The following is an 18589-nucleotide window of genomic DNA, read 5'->3' as shown; positions in this document are numbered from 1 at the left end:
CAGACACTTCAATGTGGCAGTTTTGGCTGGTAGATGTTTTGAACTATGGTCGTGTAGGTAGACGTTGGGCCTGAACTATCACACTTAAGACACTGCCAATCTCGGCAAGCAATTTTGCAGTAACTACAACATTATGATTTGTGTTCTCTGCTCTGCTTCATGTTGTGCAGTGCTCATGTTTTGTTTTATAATTTTGGAATGAGCAAAGAGACGAACCCTGGTCCATTATGGGGTTGAGGTATGACTCTGAATAAATTGGTAATCCGTATGGCCATCTGGTCAAATTGGTAATCCGTATGGCCATCTGTCAAATTGGTAATTTGTATGGCCATCTGTCCTGTCTGCTTTGGCAGAAGCACAGATAGCAGGTGTAGACTGCAATCCTGCAATACAGAGCTGAGGCTTGTTAGCTCATAGTACTCCTCTCCCCACAAGTGGTCTAAATTCCTGTATGTTTACATGAGTACCTGAATGGTACGTTGAAGTGTTTGCTCTATACCATATACTCCTTTGGCCTAAAGTCTAATTCTTACCTTCATTAATACTTCTTGCCAAGTCCTCCAAAACTTTTTCTTGCCTTGATGAGAGTGCCTTCATCTCAGAATCCAGCAGGGCAGCTGCATCAACACTATTTCTGCACATTTTTAGTCTATCCTCAGACTTGAATGATGGAGTAATTCTTTCAGCATCTGACTTCCAAGACACTGAGTGACGTGGAAAATCAACAGCACCTTATAAGAGAAAATCATAAGCTTCACTTGGGTGAATGTGAAATGTATTTTTATACATGGGTTGATATGTAAAAATATATCTACCGTGTGTTCATGTACAGAAATGAATAGCCAGTCAGTTTATGTAATAATGTGCCACATAATGGTTTTAGCAGATTGTATTAGTATCCAAACAAACTCCAAATACCTGAAGTTTGAAAAATGTTAGTATCTAACTTAATTCAACAACTAACTTTGTGTGTTCACTGATGGGTACTTAACGCTATGTGATCAAAAGTATCCGGACACCCCCAAAAACATACGTTTCTCATATTAGGTGCATTGTGCTGCCACCTACTACCAGGTACTCCATATCAGTGACCTCAGTACATCATGAGAGAGCTGAATGGGGCGCTCTGCAGAACTCACAGACTTCAAACGTGGTCAGGTGATTGGGTGTCACTTGTGTCATGTGTCTGTATGCGAGATTTCCACACTCCTAAACATAACTAGGTCCACTGTTTCTGATGTGATAGTGAAGTGGAAATGTGAAGGGACACTTACAGCACAAAACTGTACAGGCCGACTAAGCCTGTCGACTGACAGAGACTGCCAACAGTTGAAGAGGGTCGTAATGTGTAATAGGCAGACATCTATCCAGACCATCACACAGAAATTCCAAACTGCATCAGGATCCACTGGAAGTGGAAGTATGACAGTTAGGTTGGAGGTGAGATAACTTAGGTTTCATGGTCGAGCGGCTGCTCACAAGCCACACATCACACCAGTAAATGCTAAATGACGCCTCGCTTGGGCATAAACATCGGACGATTGAACAGTGGAAAAACGTTATGTGGAGTGAGGAATCACTGTACACCATGCGGAAATCCGATGGCAGGGTGTGGGTGTGGTGAATGCCCAGTGAACATCATCTGCCAGCGTGTGTAGTGCCAACAGTAAAATTTGGAGGCGGTGGTGTTATGGTGTGGTAGGTATCAGAGGGATCTGTTGAGTGTTGTTGTCCACCTGCCTCAGTGAGTTCAAAAATATTATTCTGCAAGAATTTGAACTTCTATACCTATCATCCTATTTCACCTGCAGACAGTTGTAACAGTTCTCTCTTCTCTCCAAAATCCAGTTACTTTTTTCTTATGGCAGGTACTAATAAATTTTAAAGTAATAGACATCTGAAGAAAGATAGTTTACATCTATACAAACTAGATTCCAAAATATTTCACAAAATGTTCATTAATACTTGTCACATCAGAAGAAATTAGGGAAACTGACAAGTGCTGATGAGGATGTTAACAGACATAAACATCTACCAAACAATAGTACACCCAGAACTATAAATAAAATTGGAAATACATATATCATGCACTGTAATGTAAATGGTTTAAATACTGAATACTTGAGTGACGAACGCTCTAAAATAGGTTAACTGCAACTTTTTGTATGAGTTTCAATGTGTTAAATATATCATGCACTGTAATGCAAATGGTTTAAATACTGGATACTCAAACGATCAAGTTCAGAAATAGACAAACTGAAACTTTTTTGTACAAGTTTAAAAATGTTGGAGTAATTTGTTTAAATGGACACTGGTTTAGTGAAGGTACGTAAAAATCTTAAATAAAACTGAAACCTTCATGATGACTACCCTAACAGTATTTATAGGAAAAAGAGTCATGTTGAAGTCCATGTATTCTCATTTATTTGATTTAAATTAAGATGTAAGATGCGAGTTTTTCTACTTAAATAAAGAGAGTATTTTCTAAGTTTGCTGTATCGAGATATGGAACCAAAGAATATGAACAGAGTGCTTTCATTAACTGTGTCAATATGTGAACCTGAATCCATAGAAGATAGAAGGAAATGGTCTCACAAACCTTTCTAGTGAAAACAATTGTGCCATAATCAAATTTTTGGCCAAAAACTATGCTAAATAAACCAGAATAGAAACGATAAAATCTATAAAAATTGATATTTTGGAACTTTTTATCATCATAATAATGAAGTTAATGGTTTAATCCCATATGATCATCTCTGACTGCCAAATTTTGTGGATCAAGCCAAGTTCGTGTGTGTGTGTGTGTGTGTGTGTGTGTGTGTGTATGTGTGTGTGTGTGTGTGAGAGAGAGAGTGCACACAAGTGTGCATGTTTCCTTTTTTATGACAGAGTCTTTGGCTGAAAGCTAACAAGTTAGTGTCTTTTCACTGTGCTTGTCTGCAACTCAACATGTAACCTTTATGGTAAGTAGAGCTCTTAACTTTTCCTTACATTGTAGAATTTTTTAAAAATATAGTTAGTGAAGATAACTCATCTCATATCAATTTTTGTAGATGACTTGCAATTAATATGATATTTTATGGAAGTTTATAGGCACATGGTGGCAGTGTACGAAAGAAATATTTGGAGTAAGAAGTTAAGTACATGGAGTTTGAAAGCAGCCAATAATGACTGAATGCTTCTATCAAAACTGTTCTATATGCTTGAATAGCAGTAAGTAAACAATCAGCATATAACATTTATGTACAAAACAAGTGCATCTACATCTATATCTACACTTGACAAACCACCATGAAGTGCATGGTAGATGGTACATCCCATTGCACCAGCTATTAGAGTTTCTTCCTGTTCCATTCACATATGGAGCGAGGGAAGGATGATTGTTTCAATGCCTCTGAGCATGCAGTAATTATTCTAATCTTATCCTCATGATCCCTATGTGAGCATTACGTAAGGGGTTGTAGTAGTCTTCGAGTCATCACTTAAAGCAGTTCTTGGAACTTTGTTAATAGACTTTCTTTGGATGGTTTATGTCTATCTTCAAGGGTCTTCCAGTTCAGTTCCTTCAGTGTCTCTGTGATACTCTCCCATGCATCAAACAAACCTGTGACCATTCCTGCTGCCCTTCTCTGTAGACATTCAGTATCCCCTGTCAGATCTATTTGGTACAGGTCCCACACACTTGAGCAAAATTCTGGAACTGGTCACACAAGTGATTTGTAACCAATCTCCTTTGTAGACTGATTGCACTTACCAAGTATTCTACAAAGAAACTGAAGTCTACCACCTGTTTTACCTATTACTGAGCCACTTCATCATTCTGTTTCATACCCTGAATTGATATTATAGTCATAGCATTTTTTTTTTTTTTTGTGCACAGTTCTACATTTCTGAAAATTTAAATCAAATTGCTAGTCTTTGCAACTCTGTGAAATCTTATCGAAATCTGACAATATTTATGCAGCTTTTCTCAGATAGTACTTCATTATACACAACTCCATCTTCTGCGAAAAGCCTGATTTTAATATTAATATTGTCTGAAAGGTCATCAATCTATAATATGAACAACAAGGGTCCCAACACACTTCCCTGGGGCACACCCGAAGTTAATTCTGCATATGACTCTCCATCTAAGGTAACATGCTGCATCCTACTTACCAAAAAGACCTCAATCCAGTCACAAATTTCACGTGATAACCCAAATGATTTTACTTTTGACAATAAGCATAGGTGTGGTACTGAGTCAAATACTTTTTGGAAATCAAGAAACACTGCATCTATCTGACTCAAGCTTTCAGTATGTCGTGTGAGAAAACTGCCAGTTAGGTTTCACATGATTTCGAGACCCATGCTCGTTGACACTGAGGAAGTCATTCTATTCAAGATACCTCATTATGATTGAGGTCAGAACATATTCTAAGATTCTGCAATAAATAGGTGTCAAGGATACTGGATGGTAATTTTGTGGATCATTTCTACTACTCTTTTTGTAGATAGGTGTGCCCTGTGCTATTTCCCATGAACTGGGCACAGCTACGATAATTTATAGGTAGAAGAGGGGCTAACTCAGCCAAATATTCAGTATGGAATCTGACAGGGATTCCACTGGACCCTGGAGTTTTGTTCAATTTTAATGATTTCTGCTGTCTCTCAATACCACTGACAATAATACTTACTTCACTCATCTTTCCAATGGTACAAGGATTAAGTGGGACAATTCTCCTGGGTTTACCTGTGTAAATGGACATTTGAAAACAGTGTTAAGCATTTCAGCTTTTGCTTTGCTACCCTCAATTTCAGTTCCTGTCTCATTTGCTGAAGACTGGACACCAACTTCATTCAGTGCCACTAACAACCTTTATAGGCAACCAGAATTTCTTTGGGTTTTGTGAAATATCATTTGGCAATATTCTATTAGGGTAGTCAATGAAGGGGTCACACATTACTCTCTTAACAGCTAAATGTGTTTCATTTAGTATCCCTCTCTATAGCCCTACACTTTGTTTTATACCTATTATGCAGTAATCTCTGCTCCTTTAGGAGTTTCATTTCATGCCCACCTCTGATACTACGTTTTGCCCAAACAGTCTCACATGCAGCTTTAGTTTCTATCTTTGTGGATTTGATTTTCTTGTCTGTTGCAACAAATACACCACTTGCCATTTCCCATTTGCCTACCCTTTCGGAACACACTTAAATTTTTTCCCAAAAATCTCACAGCTATCCATTTCAGGTTTCAACCAGCTTTTTGTACCTAGTATTATGTGAGCTTCACTGTTTTTCAGGAGTGCTTCAATCTCTGGCATGTTTTTGTGAATGCTTCAGCAATTAACCATTAGGATTTTAATACTCTCACCTGTGGGAGGCATTTCTTTCAATCTTACACTGATACTTCTGGGTTTCTTACAGCTGTTGTTATCTGCACTGGATAGAGAGTTGTCTAATCTAAAAAAAAAACCTTGTGCACACACCACACATGGTCAGCTACCTGAGTAGCAGCCTCTGATGTGTAGTGCAAACCTAACTCATTTAGGGGGCACATACAGGTCTCAACCCTACGATGCAAGTCCACCAAGTCACAGCATAGCTTGTCACAAAAGCCTCTGGTTCAGTTCCTTCCACTTGACTCAAAACCAAAGGGTCTAGATTAGTTCTGGAGAAACACTGCAAATTGTGTGCTTTGCTAAACTCCATGCACAAGGCTGGCCTTCTCAACTTCTCTGCCAATTGCTGGAATGACCGAAGTAAGACCTCGAAGCCCAGACAACAGGCATCATTTATTAAAATATGTGCCACAATCTGCATTTGGTTGCACCCTGTTCCTTCAATGGTTGCTGGAATAGCCTCTTCAACATGTTGAATGAGACCCTGAGGGCCCTACGTATACACAATGAGTGCACCTGGTGTCCTTTCTAGACCCTTGCTGCCATTGCCCTAATGGGTACCATCATTTGCTACAGGTTTGAACTGCTGATGATTAACAGACCCTACCCTTTTGTGTTTGTCTCCTATTGACACTGGACAAAACAGGTGAAGTGATTCCCACTGTTTCTGTTTCAGTAAAAGACAACACCACAAACTTGTTGGATTTGGGGATTAGTACAACTCTCTGAGTCCTCCCTGGCCCCCAACCACACTGTATAGGACACCTAGATCCACCATTGACATGCCACTCACGGCTACATGGCCAAGTAGTGACAGATCCTGTACTTTCTGCAGAGGAGACTGGATCCACAGGGGAGAGTAGTACCTGAGATACCTATGGTACTGGTATCATAGGTACACAGCTCTCGGGGACACTTCCAACACACTGATTTGCAGCAGCTGCCAATCATTTGACAGTAGTCAGGGTGATTTCCAGCTGCTTATGAACGTCAACTACCTCGCCCCATGTTTGAGAACAGCATTCACTATGGGCTGCATTTTGGCTGGTGCAGTGTATTACAGGGCAGTGAACAAATAACTTTAAATTAGGCCCTCTGATTATGTTTTAATCTGTTGCGCTAAAAAGATGTTAACTCCCAATAAGAACTGAAGCAAATACACAAAACGAGATTTCAATGAAGGCAAAATATTTTTACGTTAATTATAGTTGATTTTGATGTTAATTATAGTTGTTAGCAAACTTGAAAACGGAATTAATTTATTGCTTAAACTGTTATACCAATGCACGCATGTTGAGAACAATACCAGTAGTAAGCATTGTATTCTATATGTAATCATAAGGTGGTGGCTCAGTAGGTGTGTCCTGGAATGCAGTGCAGAAGATGTCATGGTCAATCCAATGTCAGTCTTGGAAAATTTTGTTACACTTACCACTTCTTTAGCCTCTGGCAATGTTTGTTAATGTGCAAAATATTGAGTTGTTTAAGTTTAGGACTCAGAGAAAAACAAAACTGTGTGACAGATGTTACAGCTGCAGCAATTGACTTGCACAATACAACATAGCAGTCAGTGCACCAGATGAGGAGCCTGAATGAAATGTAGCCTAAAATGCTATTTAAATCTGTATAAGAACAAGAAATGAACAAGATGGTTCAAATGGCTCTGAGCACTATGGGACTTAACATCCGAGATCATCAGTCCCCTAGAGCTACTTAAACCTAACTAACCTAAAGACATCACAAACATCCATGCCCGAGGCAGGATTCGAACCTGCGACCGTAGCGGTCGCGCGTTTCCAGACTGAAGCGCCTAGAACCACTCGGTCACAGCGGCCGGCAAATGAACAAGAACATAACAGGTAATAATATAAACTATATTTTCCAGCCAAATTAGTTTCAAGCTATTTATTCAACAACATTAAAATGTATACAAATCACCGTTTATAACTTTGGGATGAAAATCTGCATTGTCAACATAGGAATTGGAAATAGGAATAAACTGTGGCTTCCGGTCTACTCTCAGTGTATGCTCATTTTCTGTAACAGCAGCCCTGATGAAATTACTGCTTCTTGTTTCATGCATTTCAACTTTGAAGAGTTTTGACTCCGTTTTTGTTCCAGCTTACACAGCACATGTAGATACATAGTGATGGAATGTAATAATTGTGAAGCGCATCTTGAAATTACACCCTGCCACTCATGGACCCTTTGTTGGTCCTTTTCTTAATATTGACGTAACTCATTTTCAAACACTTCAAGTCCTGATTTGTCCCTATGTTCTGTGAATTCCTTGACTTTTTTTTTTTTTTTTTTAATGCTGACACAATATGACTTCCAGTATAAAATCTTTTTCGGTTGGGGAGAAATTGAACATCACAACTTTCTGGTTACTTTCCTCCATTTTTACAAAACAACACCTTCAATAATAAATATGTCTGCAACCAAGGTGCAATAACAGTGTCAATAGCTGATTTTACCAGTGTTGTCAAGGATATTTCATGGCAACCTGGTCAACACTGTCCCTGCCCACAGCATCCAAGTTGTGCTTGTGTGATGTGTGTGCTGTAAAGCCATGGAAATCATGTTGCACATTATTTTTTAAAAAATGCAATTATTAACAGTTCTCACCCTACACATCTACGATATTATCATATTTTTACATAGTAATTTAGAATCATTTACGAAAAACTATTTCAATCACTCATGTAATATGAGAAATATTGTTCATTATAATAGAAGGAAACATTCCACGTGGGAAAAATTATATATAAAAAAAAAGATGAGGTGACTTACCGAACGAAAGCGCTGGCAGGTCGATAGACACACAAACAAACACAAACATACACACAAAATTCAAGCTTTCGCAACAAACTGTTGCCTCATCAGGAAAGAGGGAAGGAGAGGGGAAGACGAAAGGAAGTGGGTTTTAAGAGAGAGGGTAAGGAGTCATTCCAATCCCGGGAGCGGAAAGACTTACCTTTGGGGGAAAAAAGGACAGGTATACACTCGCACACACGCACATATTGCGTGTGTGCGAGTGTATACCTGTCCTTTTTTCCCCCAAAGGTAAGTCTTTCTGCTCCCGGGATTGGAATGACTCCTTACCCTCTCTCTTAAAACCCACTTCCTTTCGTCTTCCCCTCTCCTTCCCTCTTTCCTGATGAGGCAACAGTTTGTTGCGAAAGCTTGAATTTTGTGTGTATGTCTGTGTTTGTTTGTGTGTCTATCGACCTGCCAGCGCTTTCGTTCGGTAAGTCACCTCATCTTTGTTTTTATATATAAATATTGTTCATTGTTTTACTTACATGCTCAGATTCCCCAATACATGGGAATTACAATTTACAAACAATTTTAGGACAGGAACATTCTGAGTATGAAGCTAGACTCAACGGGGTGGGTGGTGGGAGGTGTGGAGGATGGGGCTGGTGGGTGGTGTGTGTGGGTGTGGGGGTGATGGGGAACCAAGTTAGTCTTAGTCAGTAATGATATTATTTACAATTCAGTTGAAGATTTCATGAAGGATGAACTGAATATTTGAGCAGGATATAGTTGGTCAATAGTCTTTTCACAAAGAAGTTACATTAATGTTAAAATACTATGATCTATGATATCTTACTAACCATCCTGTACTCTAATTAAATGATTAGCATCTGTTTGGAATGAGCTGAAAAAAATCACAATTCACAATGTTCATTCATGTTTTGTTTTCCTCATAACATACAAAAGATTTTATACTTTGTTGTGACAAGTGTCACTGCAAAAAACTTGTCACAGTCTGACTCAAATTATCTATCTTTAGAGACTCTTGCCATGATAACGGGATTGTGCCTTTGGGTGGCTAGTGATTGTGTATGTGAATGTGTGTCTTTGTGCTAGGAAAAGACTCACTGCTTGAAAGCTAGTGTAGATGCTGTTTCCTGTTATGTGTATCTGTGCTCCTCACATCAATCCACTATATGTGAGTAGTTGCCTTTCACTTATTTGAAATAAAGAGCTTCCTCTAAATCTACAAATGCTATAAATATAGATTCAGCTTTTCTTCTAAGACAAGTTAAATGGTCAGTTTGCTTCACATGTTTCTACATTTCACCAAAATCCAAAATGATCTTGCCTTGGTCAATCCTAAAAAGTCTTTCCATTCTTCTGTGAATAATTTGTGTATTCTGAAACCATTACTCATGAAATCAATGGTTTGATATTATTCATACCTATCAGCGCATTTTTCTTTGGTATTGGGATTATTACATTCTACTTGTAGTCTACGGGTATTTTGTGAGTCTCTTATCTGTTGCATACCAGGTAGAGTGGTTAATTCTCCCAAGAGAGCCAATAATTCTGAGTGCATGGTATCTTAGCCAGCTCTTTCAGTGCTCTGTTACATTACACTTACAGAATCAAATCTTCCATCTCTTCTTCTTCTTCTTCTTCTGCTCCCTCTTTACATTACATAATAGTTTCTTCAAGTTTTTTTTTCTCTCTTTCTGTAATGTAATGTATGAATGACATTCCACTTAATATTCAATAAGCAGAATTGATACTTTTTGCAAATTACATTAGCACTCTAATAAATTAAATCATGGAGAAAGCAACAAAAGAAACTGTAAATGATATTTTCCAAAGAATTATTAGGTGTTCTCAGAAAACAGCCTCTCGCTCAATTTTGAAAACACACACTATATTAAGTAATGTACAACAACTAGAGTCATACCAACAATTGACGTGGTGCACAATCAGGAATCAAATATTCAGTTTGGTACAACAAATAGTCATACCAACAGCTGATGTAGTACGTGAGCAGGAGTCAATAAATAGGGTATAATGCTCCAAATTCTGGGTGTAAATATTGAAAAAACCTTGAACTGAAAGAAGCATGTTTCTGAGCTTCTCAACAATTAAGTTCAGCTACTTTCGATCTTTGTATAATTGCTAATCTGGGAAACAAAAGCATTAAAATTCCTGACAGATTTCTCATATTTCCACTCAATAATGTCTTACAGAAGAATTTTCTGGGGTAACCCACCACTTATAAAAAAAGTACCGATTGTAGAAAAACAAGCAGTAAGAAGAACATGCGGTGTTCACCCATGGATGTCATGAGATACCCCTTTAAGGAGCAAGGCATTTTCACTACATCATCACAATACATATATTTGCTAATGAAATTCATCATGAATGATCAATTACAATTTGAGAAGAATGGTGAAGTAAAGACCTACAACACTAGAGAGAAAAATGACCCTTAATGCCCACTAAAGCTGTCAGTAGCCCAGAAACGAGTTCAATATGCAATATACATATCCTGTAAAATGACTTGTTCTACATCATTTTCATGAAAGAATCATTCAAATGATCTATGGAACATGTAGCTAACTAATGGACTAACTAATTTATGGAGTTTCAATCTGTAGTTCATACCCAATAAATTTTGGGCATAGTCCAAATCTACTTCTTGAAATGTAATGGGTGCAGTTTTGTACTTGCTTTCAACCATTCATAATACCAACATAGCAAGGCCATGTGGGCTAATGTTACAACGTCAGATTGGTCAGTCATCCAGATGTCCCAGCAACTACCAAAAATTCTCCTCACTCTTCTTCATGAACCCTATGTTAGTGTAGTCTCTCCACATACACAACTTGATGTGGATTCACCTGATCTCTGTATTGTTGAGATATAAAAGCCACTCCTCTGTCACAACGTTGATGGTTTGTAATGAACAGTTATAGGGGAATGGAAGTTGAATTCATCAAAGTGAAATTTCATAATAATCAGAATTACAGGGCATACCAATGCTGGAGAGAGTTAAATTTAAATTGAACAATGAGGTTCATAAGTCCATCACCAATTTGTTTGTTAAAATAATCAAATAATGCTATAAGAAGTATTCGTAAGGCAATTTGTTGCCTCCATACTAACCAGATATTAACTCCTTTTCCAGCTTTGCTAGTATGGAACTCTGTTGCTTCTCCAGGTGGTCCACCTTATTTTCCAACAAAGATACTTCTCTTAAAACACTCCTTAATCTCATACTCCCATGCATGACAGGGCTACCCTGCTTATCAAGACATGACCTGTCTGCCAGTTGGACTGGTTCATCAACTTCTGTTTCTAGGCATTCAAGTAGGATTTCAGCTTCTTTTTGGGGTGTAGTGTTCATGATTTCTGGCTCATTTGGTGCCTGTTGACCTAGAATAAAAAACATTTTTATCATGTGCAACACATAATGTGAATATACAGGGTGTTTCAAAAATGACCGGTATATTTGAAACGGCAATAAAAACTAAACGAGCAGCGATAGAAATACACCGTTTGTTGCAATATGCTTGGGACAACAGTACATTTTCAGGCGGACAAACTTTCGAAATTACAGTAGTTACAATTTTCAACAACAGATGGCGCTGCAAGTGATGTGAAAGATATAGAAGACAACGCAGTCTGTGGGAGCGCCATTCTGTACGTCGTCTTTCTGCTGCAAGCGTGTGCTGTTCACAACGTGCAAGTGTGCTGTAGACAACATGGTTTATTCCTTAGAACAGAGGATTTTTCTGGTGTTGGAATTCCACCGCCTAGAACACAGTGTTGTTGCAACAAGACGAAGTTTTCAACGGAGGTTTAATGTAACCAAAGGACCGAAAAGCGATACAATAAAGGATCTGTTTGAAAAATTTCAACGGACTGGGAACGTGACGGATGCACGTGCTGGAAAGGTAGGGCGACCGCGTACGGCAACCACAGAGGGCAACGCGTAGCTAGTGCAGCAGGTGATCCAACAGCGGCCTCGGGTTTCCGTTCGCCGTGTTGCAGCTGCGGTCCAAATGACGCCAACGTCCACATATCGTCTCATGCGCCAGAGTTTACACCTCTATCCATACAAAATTCAAACGCGGCAACCCCTTAGCGCCGCTACCATTGCTGCACGAGAGACATTCGCTAACGATATAGTGCACAGGATTGATGACGGCGATATGCATGTGGGCAGCATTTGGTTTACTGACGAAGCTTATTTTTACCTGGACAGCTTCGTCAATAAACAGAACTGGCGCATATGGGGAACCGAAAAGCCCCATGTTGCAGTCCCATCGTCCCTGCATCCTCAAAAAGTACTGGTCTGGGCCGCCATTTCTTCCAAAGGAATCATTGGCCCATTTTTCAGATCTGAAACGATTACCGCATCACGCTATCTGGACATTCTTCGTGAATTTGTGGAGGTACAAACTGCCTTAGACGACACTGCGAACACCTCGTGGTTTATGCAAGATGGTGCCCGGCCACATCGCACGGCCGACGTCTTTAATTTCCTGAATGAATATTTCGATGATCGTGTGATTGCTTTGGGCTATCCGAAACATACAGGAGGTGGCGTGGATTGGCCTCCCTATTCGCCAGACATGAACCCCTGTGACTTCTTTCTGTGGGGACACTTGAAAGACCAGGTGTACCGCCAGAATCCAGAAACAATTGAACAGCTGAAGCAGTACATCTCATCTGCATGTGAAGCCATTCCGCCAGACACGTTGTCAAAGGTTTCGGGTACTTTCATTCAGAGACTACGCCATATTATTGCTACGCATGGTGGATATGTGGAAAATATCATACTATAGAGTTTCCCAGACCGCAGCGCCATCTGTTGTTGAAAATTGTAACTACTGTAATTTCGAAAGTTTGTCTGCCTGAAAATGTACTGTTGTCCCAGGCATATTGCAACAAACGGTGTATTTCTATCGCTGCTCGTTTAGTTTTTATTGCCATTTCAAATATACCGGTCATTTTTGAAACACCCTGTATAAGTTACAATATTTTGTGTATTATTTATGGTTCATTATTTATGAAACAACAAAAATTGCAAAAATAGCTAGCTCAAATTATGCAATGTTCAAATTATGCAATGTTCAAATTTTATAACTGTATACAGAATGACTGACTTTTATAAAATAATAGACCCAGAATCAGTCACATATTCAGATTAATGCTTTCTGCTAGAAAACAGTTTACTACAATATGATGACAGAAATTCCAGGACTGAAAAAAAAAAAAAAGGCAATAGGCGGGCACTCATATGCAACTGACTGATGTGTGTTGCACAGAGAAATGTAAAATAATACATAATTTCACTAGTTTTCTTACAGTAGTAATCTGACTAACTCAACAGCTTCACTGTAATACAACTTTTTACCATGTTAATAAAGGAAATAAATTTCCTGATTTGAATGACTGAATAATCAGTTGTTAGCTGGAACCAGTACTGGTTGTGAAACTGTGAAGTGACTAATCAAATAAATACAGTAGTATGAACTATTTTCAATCACAAACTTCTCCATTTAACTTTCATGTTAGTGTTTGCACAATTTCACTGATTTTTCAGCTCCCCCCCCCCCCCCCCCCCCCCCCATCCCTGACACACACACAAGGGGGTGTGTGTGTGTGTGTGTGTGTGTGTGTGTGTGTGTGTGTGTGAGGGAGGCTTTGTCCTTAAACTGGGAAAAGAATGGCTCCAACACTAAATCCATCAAATCAATCAACACCTATATCAAGAACCCCACCCAAACTTTCCTCTCCAAAAATTACCCCACAGATTTGGTTGGCAAAGAAGTCTTGCAGGCAGTCTGTTCCTGTCACTTAACAAATGTATATCTCCTCAAGCCACCATACAGTATATTGTAGAGGGTAATTTATACCACCATTAGTCATTACCTGTCCTGTTCCATTCGCAAACAGAGCAAGGAAAACATGGCTATATGTATACCTCCACACAAACCCTGGTAGCAGCAGATTTGTTCTGAAGTCAGCAACAAATGTCATTTCTCCAAACTTTCTCAATTGGATTTCACAAAAAGACTGTTGTCTTCCCTTCTCATTTGAGTTCATAGACCACTTCTTTAATATTTTTGTGTTGATCGAACCTACAAGTAACAAATCTAGCACCATACATAAGAATTGCTTTGGTATCTTCCCCTCAATCTGACCTGCTGGGGATTCCAAACACTTGAGCAGTACTCAAGAATTGAGCTCATAAGTGTCGTTTATGTGGGTTCCTTTATAGATGAGTTACACTCTCGCAGAATTCCCCCTTTCCTACAATTGACTTTACAAGCTTGTTCTGTTTCATATCGGTTTGCAATATTATGCCTAGATATTAATTGGATGTGACTATGTCAAGAAGTACACCACCAATGCTGTATTCAAACATTACAGGATTGTTCTTCCTACTCATCTGCATCAAATTATATTGTCCCTCATTCAGAGCAAGCTGTCATTCATCACACCAAACAGAAATTCTGTCTAACTCATCCTGTACCCTTCTCCAGTCACTTCCCCTACATTATGGCATTATTAGCAAAACAGATCATACTGCTGTTCACCCTACCCATCAGATTGCATGCGTGTGCAGGAAACGATAGGTTCTGTCACACTTTCCTAGGGCATTCCTGATGATACCCTTGTTTCTGATGAACACTCGCTGTAGCTCCAACTTCCAACAAAACCCAAAAGGACCCTCCTCGCCACACATGCCTCAATCCATTACTTCACTAAGAGTATGACTCTTTCAAGTATTAATGAAAAAATCTTACCCTGACACACTTCCCACACCACCCACTATCACCTTCCGTCACTCTTGTAACACACTCATCTAACCTCTTAATGTTCCCAGGCAACTATCACCTCTACCTCAAGGTTCCTCCCCTGTAATCATTCCCACTATAAAAACTGATCTTTATAAACAGCCTCTACCACTATATTCAGCCCCACCACTGACAAATCCTACAACATAAAAGGCTGAGAAATATGTACAACACATGTTGTTTACCAGTCAATGTTATACCATGCCTCTTTACATAAGAATGCTCACCACTGAACTAGCTCAGTACAAAAGAAGTGCCCGTCTAGGGAATACCCATGACCCAGCTATTGAGCTTGCTCTACAACATGACTCAAAATATCTGAATGCCACCTACACCATGGGGCCATTAGGATGCTCTCACCCAGCACTAATTCTCCTGAATTCTGGATGTGGAAACTAGTTCTTCAACATATCATCGAACTCTGTCATCTTCTAGAACTTGACTACTATTCACAATGCACTCTTCCCCCACCCTCACCCCTCTTCAAATACAGAAAAATTAATTATTTTCACAATTATTTACCATATTTACCCAAGTATAAGATGACCCTAAATAAAAGACCTCTTTTTATAAGGGACTCCTTGAGAAAATTTATTTTTAATGTATTCTGACTAATTAAAATTATGAACTGTTTTATCAAATTAAAGTACCTTCCAAAAACTTAACATTATGCCTATTCTAAATTTATGTCATTTATTGATTGTCTACATTTTGATAATACTAGGGAAAATAAAATAAACAAAAAGAATGCGCACAGGTTGCCAAACTCTTATGGGAATCGTCACCTTAGTTGGCGCGAGTAATGAGTGGATGGGCAAATATCTATTAGGAACATTACATATGTGGATTGTGGACAGTTGGGAATGTGAGTCTCACAAGAAGCGTGCAAGGGATAAGTCCCTGCAGTCGCACTATTCATCTGTGTCCTCGGTGGCTCAGCTGGACAGAATGTCTGCCATGTAAGCAGGAGATCCCGGGTTCGAGTCCACATTTTCAGCTGCCCCATAGAGGTATATCAACAACACCTGTCGGCAGCTCAGGGTTTCAATCAATCATGATTTATTAAAAAGAAATGGCTTATAATATTATGAAAAGGATAGTTGCTACTCACCATATAGCGGAGATGCTGAGTCGCAGATAGGCACAACAAAAAGACTATCACATAATAAACTTTCAGCCAACAAGGCCTTTTGTCAAAAATACACACACACAAGCGAGCGCACATGCGCAGGCACAAACCCACACACACATGACCGCATTCTCTGGCAGCTGAAGCCACACTGTGTGTCTGCAGTCATGTGTGCATGAGTTGCGGTTTTGTGTGTGTGTGTGTGTGTGTGTGTGTGTGTGTGTGTGAGAGATCTATTTTTGACAAAGACCTTGTTGGCCAAAAGCTTATTTTGTGACAGTCTTTTTGTTGTGCCTATCTGCAACTCGGCATCTCTGCTATATGGTGAGTAGCAACTATATGTTTCATAATATTGTTACATTCCATCCTGGATTTTCCATTGTTACAGATGTTTCCTTAAATTTTCGGACTGTTTTATTTTCTACCTTTTCTGCTTATTAACCCTGTAGTCTGTGGTATCACTATTTTTAATCATCATCATCAACAACAACATCATTATCCTAATACCAGAGCTCTGAAATTTATATCTTTTTCGTCACAAATAGCTGGCTGTTCCTTCAGAATATGTTCCTATTTCTGAGGTGGTTGTTCTGGTGGTACCTGAGAACATAGCTGCTTTCTCTGAATGCATATTGGCTTTTGCTTCTATACTGACATGAGAATTCACAATGTTTCTTGTTTCAAAACATATTGCCTGCTCGCCACTCTCTCATTGGATGTTTAGAACCAGCTGACACACCACCTCATTACTGTCATACATCGAGGTGAGCAATAACAACATTACGACAAGAAAAAACGTTAAGTACACCAGTGGCCTCTATCTAGACTTTTACCATCTCCTACAGAAATGATCACTATTGTTGAGCATTTGTCCAATTTTTAAGTAAATTTGATCCCAACTACCAATGGGTTCAAGCAAACTGCAGTCTAAATGTGGTAGATGTTAACAAAAAGCCAAATGGTATGTTTTCCCATAGTTGGCAACATAATGAAATATGCTGTTCGCTCACTGCTCCCCTTCCTGGAATTGCGCTTGCTTTCAGCCAAGCTGGTGTCATTGTTCCACTTCACCCCTCCTGTAGCAACTGTGAAAAGCAGACTGAAATATCTTCTAGTGTTCAGGTCATATGTAACAACACTAACTATGGTTATACAAAAGTAAAAGATCAAAATTATGATTCAGTCTCATTCTCAATCTTTCACTTCTCCCACAATCTAGTGATGCAATCTCCACTACGGACCTAGCCTCTGTAATTGATTCTTGCAACAACAATTACAGTCAGTTTACTGTGATTTATTTCCTTTGTAAGACATTTCATTCTGGATTAATTCTCTTTCAACTAAATGTCACCATCATGTTCTAAAGCTGATTAAAAGCTGGTAATGTTTTTACCCAGTATTCTATTAGGGACTGAATTTCTCATTTGCAATCCACTGTGTAAATCATTACAGTCTCTCATAGCCAAATAAAATACTGGTCTGGGTTATGAATCAACTAATGGTACCGAAGGACAATGTTTCCATTTTTGAATGTTACCTTTACTTAAAAAGCAGCATTAATTAATGTTTGTTTACGGTACCCACACACGTATGAGAACATTTATTGCAAACCTGTTCAGATACAACAAAAGTTTAAAAGATGATAGAATTTAATGATATTTCCTGCCATGTTTCACAAAATTGTCAAATTTTAATCATTGGAATAGATTGTTGTAGTGCCTGGTTAATAGTTTCTTGCTTACATCTTGCACTAGCACCACGCGAGTCAATGTCACACAATAATTCAGGCAACAATGATACTGTATCAAGCACTTTAGCATATCGGGAAACCCTAATCCTGTTGAAATGCGAGTATCATTTGCTAAGCCCTGCCCTTCTGATATCTTCAAAATAAATCCGCAAATGACCTCCGTAGCCAAAGCTTCATCTCTAAATGTAAGACGACCCCTATAAAAATAAATGAAAGATGACCCCTATAAATGAAAGACTACTCCTATACCCTCTACTACACAACATGAAAATGTTGGCCTCTGCCGGCCGCGGTGGTCTCGCGGTTCTAGGCGCTCAGTCCGGAACCGCGTGACTGCTACGGTCGCAGGTTCGAATCCTGCCTCGGGCACGGATGTGTGTGATGCCTTTAGGTTAATTAGGTTTAAGTAGTTCTAAGTTCTAGGGGACTGATGACCAAAGATGTTAAGTCCCATAGTGCTCAGAGCCATTTGAACCATTTGTTGGCCTCTGCAGCAATAGTTTAATCTGCCAATATAAGACAATCCTGTATTTTTCAAATGCTGAATTTCGGAGGAAAAAAACTCATCTTATTATCGGGTAAATGTAGTGCTCCCCCCAATCCCTTCCTTCTCTTTTTCCACTTTTCTCCTAATCCTTAATGGAATCATTCATCACTTTTCATTTGGCTTTGTCTTTAATCAATATTCATCTTTCACTGTTGTCCC

The 18589-nt window shown here is 39.1% G+C and overlaps 1 protein-coding gene across 2 annotated transcripts in view; it reads right to left on the bottom strand.

Annotated features, from left to right (window-relative positions):
* Positions 1 to 18589, bottom strand: part of LOC124611148 (germinal-center associated nuclear protein) — a 279556-nt gene that overhangs the window by 40329 nt on the left and 220638 nt on the right. For both annotated transcript variants that reach the window (XM_047140221.1, XM_047140218.1), the window contains exons 24-25: positions 11301 to 11570; positions 534 to 731 (exon numbers count right to left, since the gene is read on the bottom strand). In XM_047140221.1, coding sequence (XP_046996177.1) covers positions 534 to 731; positions 11301 to 11570 — 468 coding nt within the window. The remainder of the gene's footprint in view (positions 1 to 533; positions 732 to 11300; positions 11571 to 18589) is intronic.

Source organism: Schistocerca americana, chromosome 1, assembly GCF_021461395.2.
Source record: "Schistocerca americana isolate TAMUIC-IGC-003095 chromosome 1, iqSchAmer2.1, whole genome shotgun sequence".
In the NCBI taxonomy this organism is placed as follows: Eukaryota; Metazoa; Arthropoda; class Insecta; order Orthoptera; family Acrididae; genus Schistocerca; species Schistocerca americana.
This window is presented reverse-complemented; position numbering and strand designations above follow the sequence as displayed.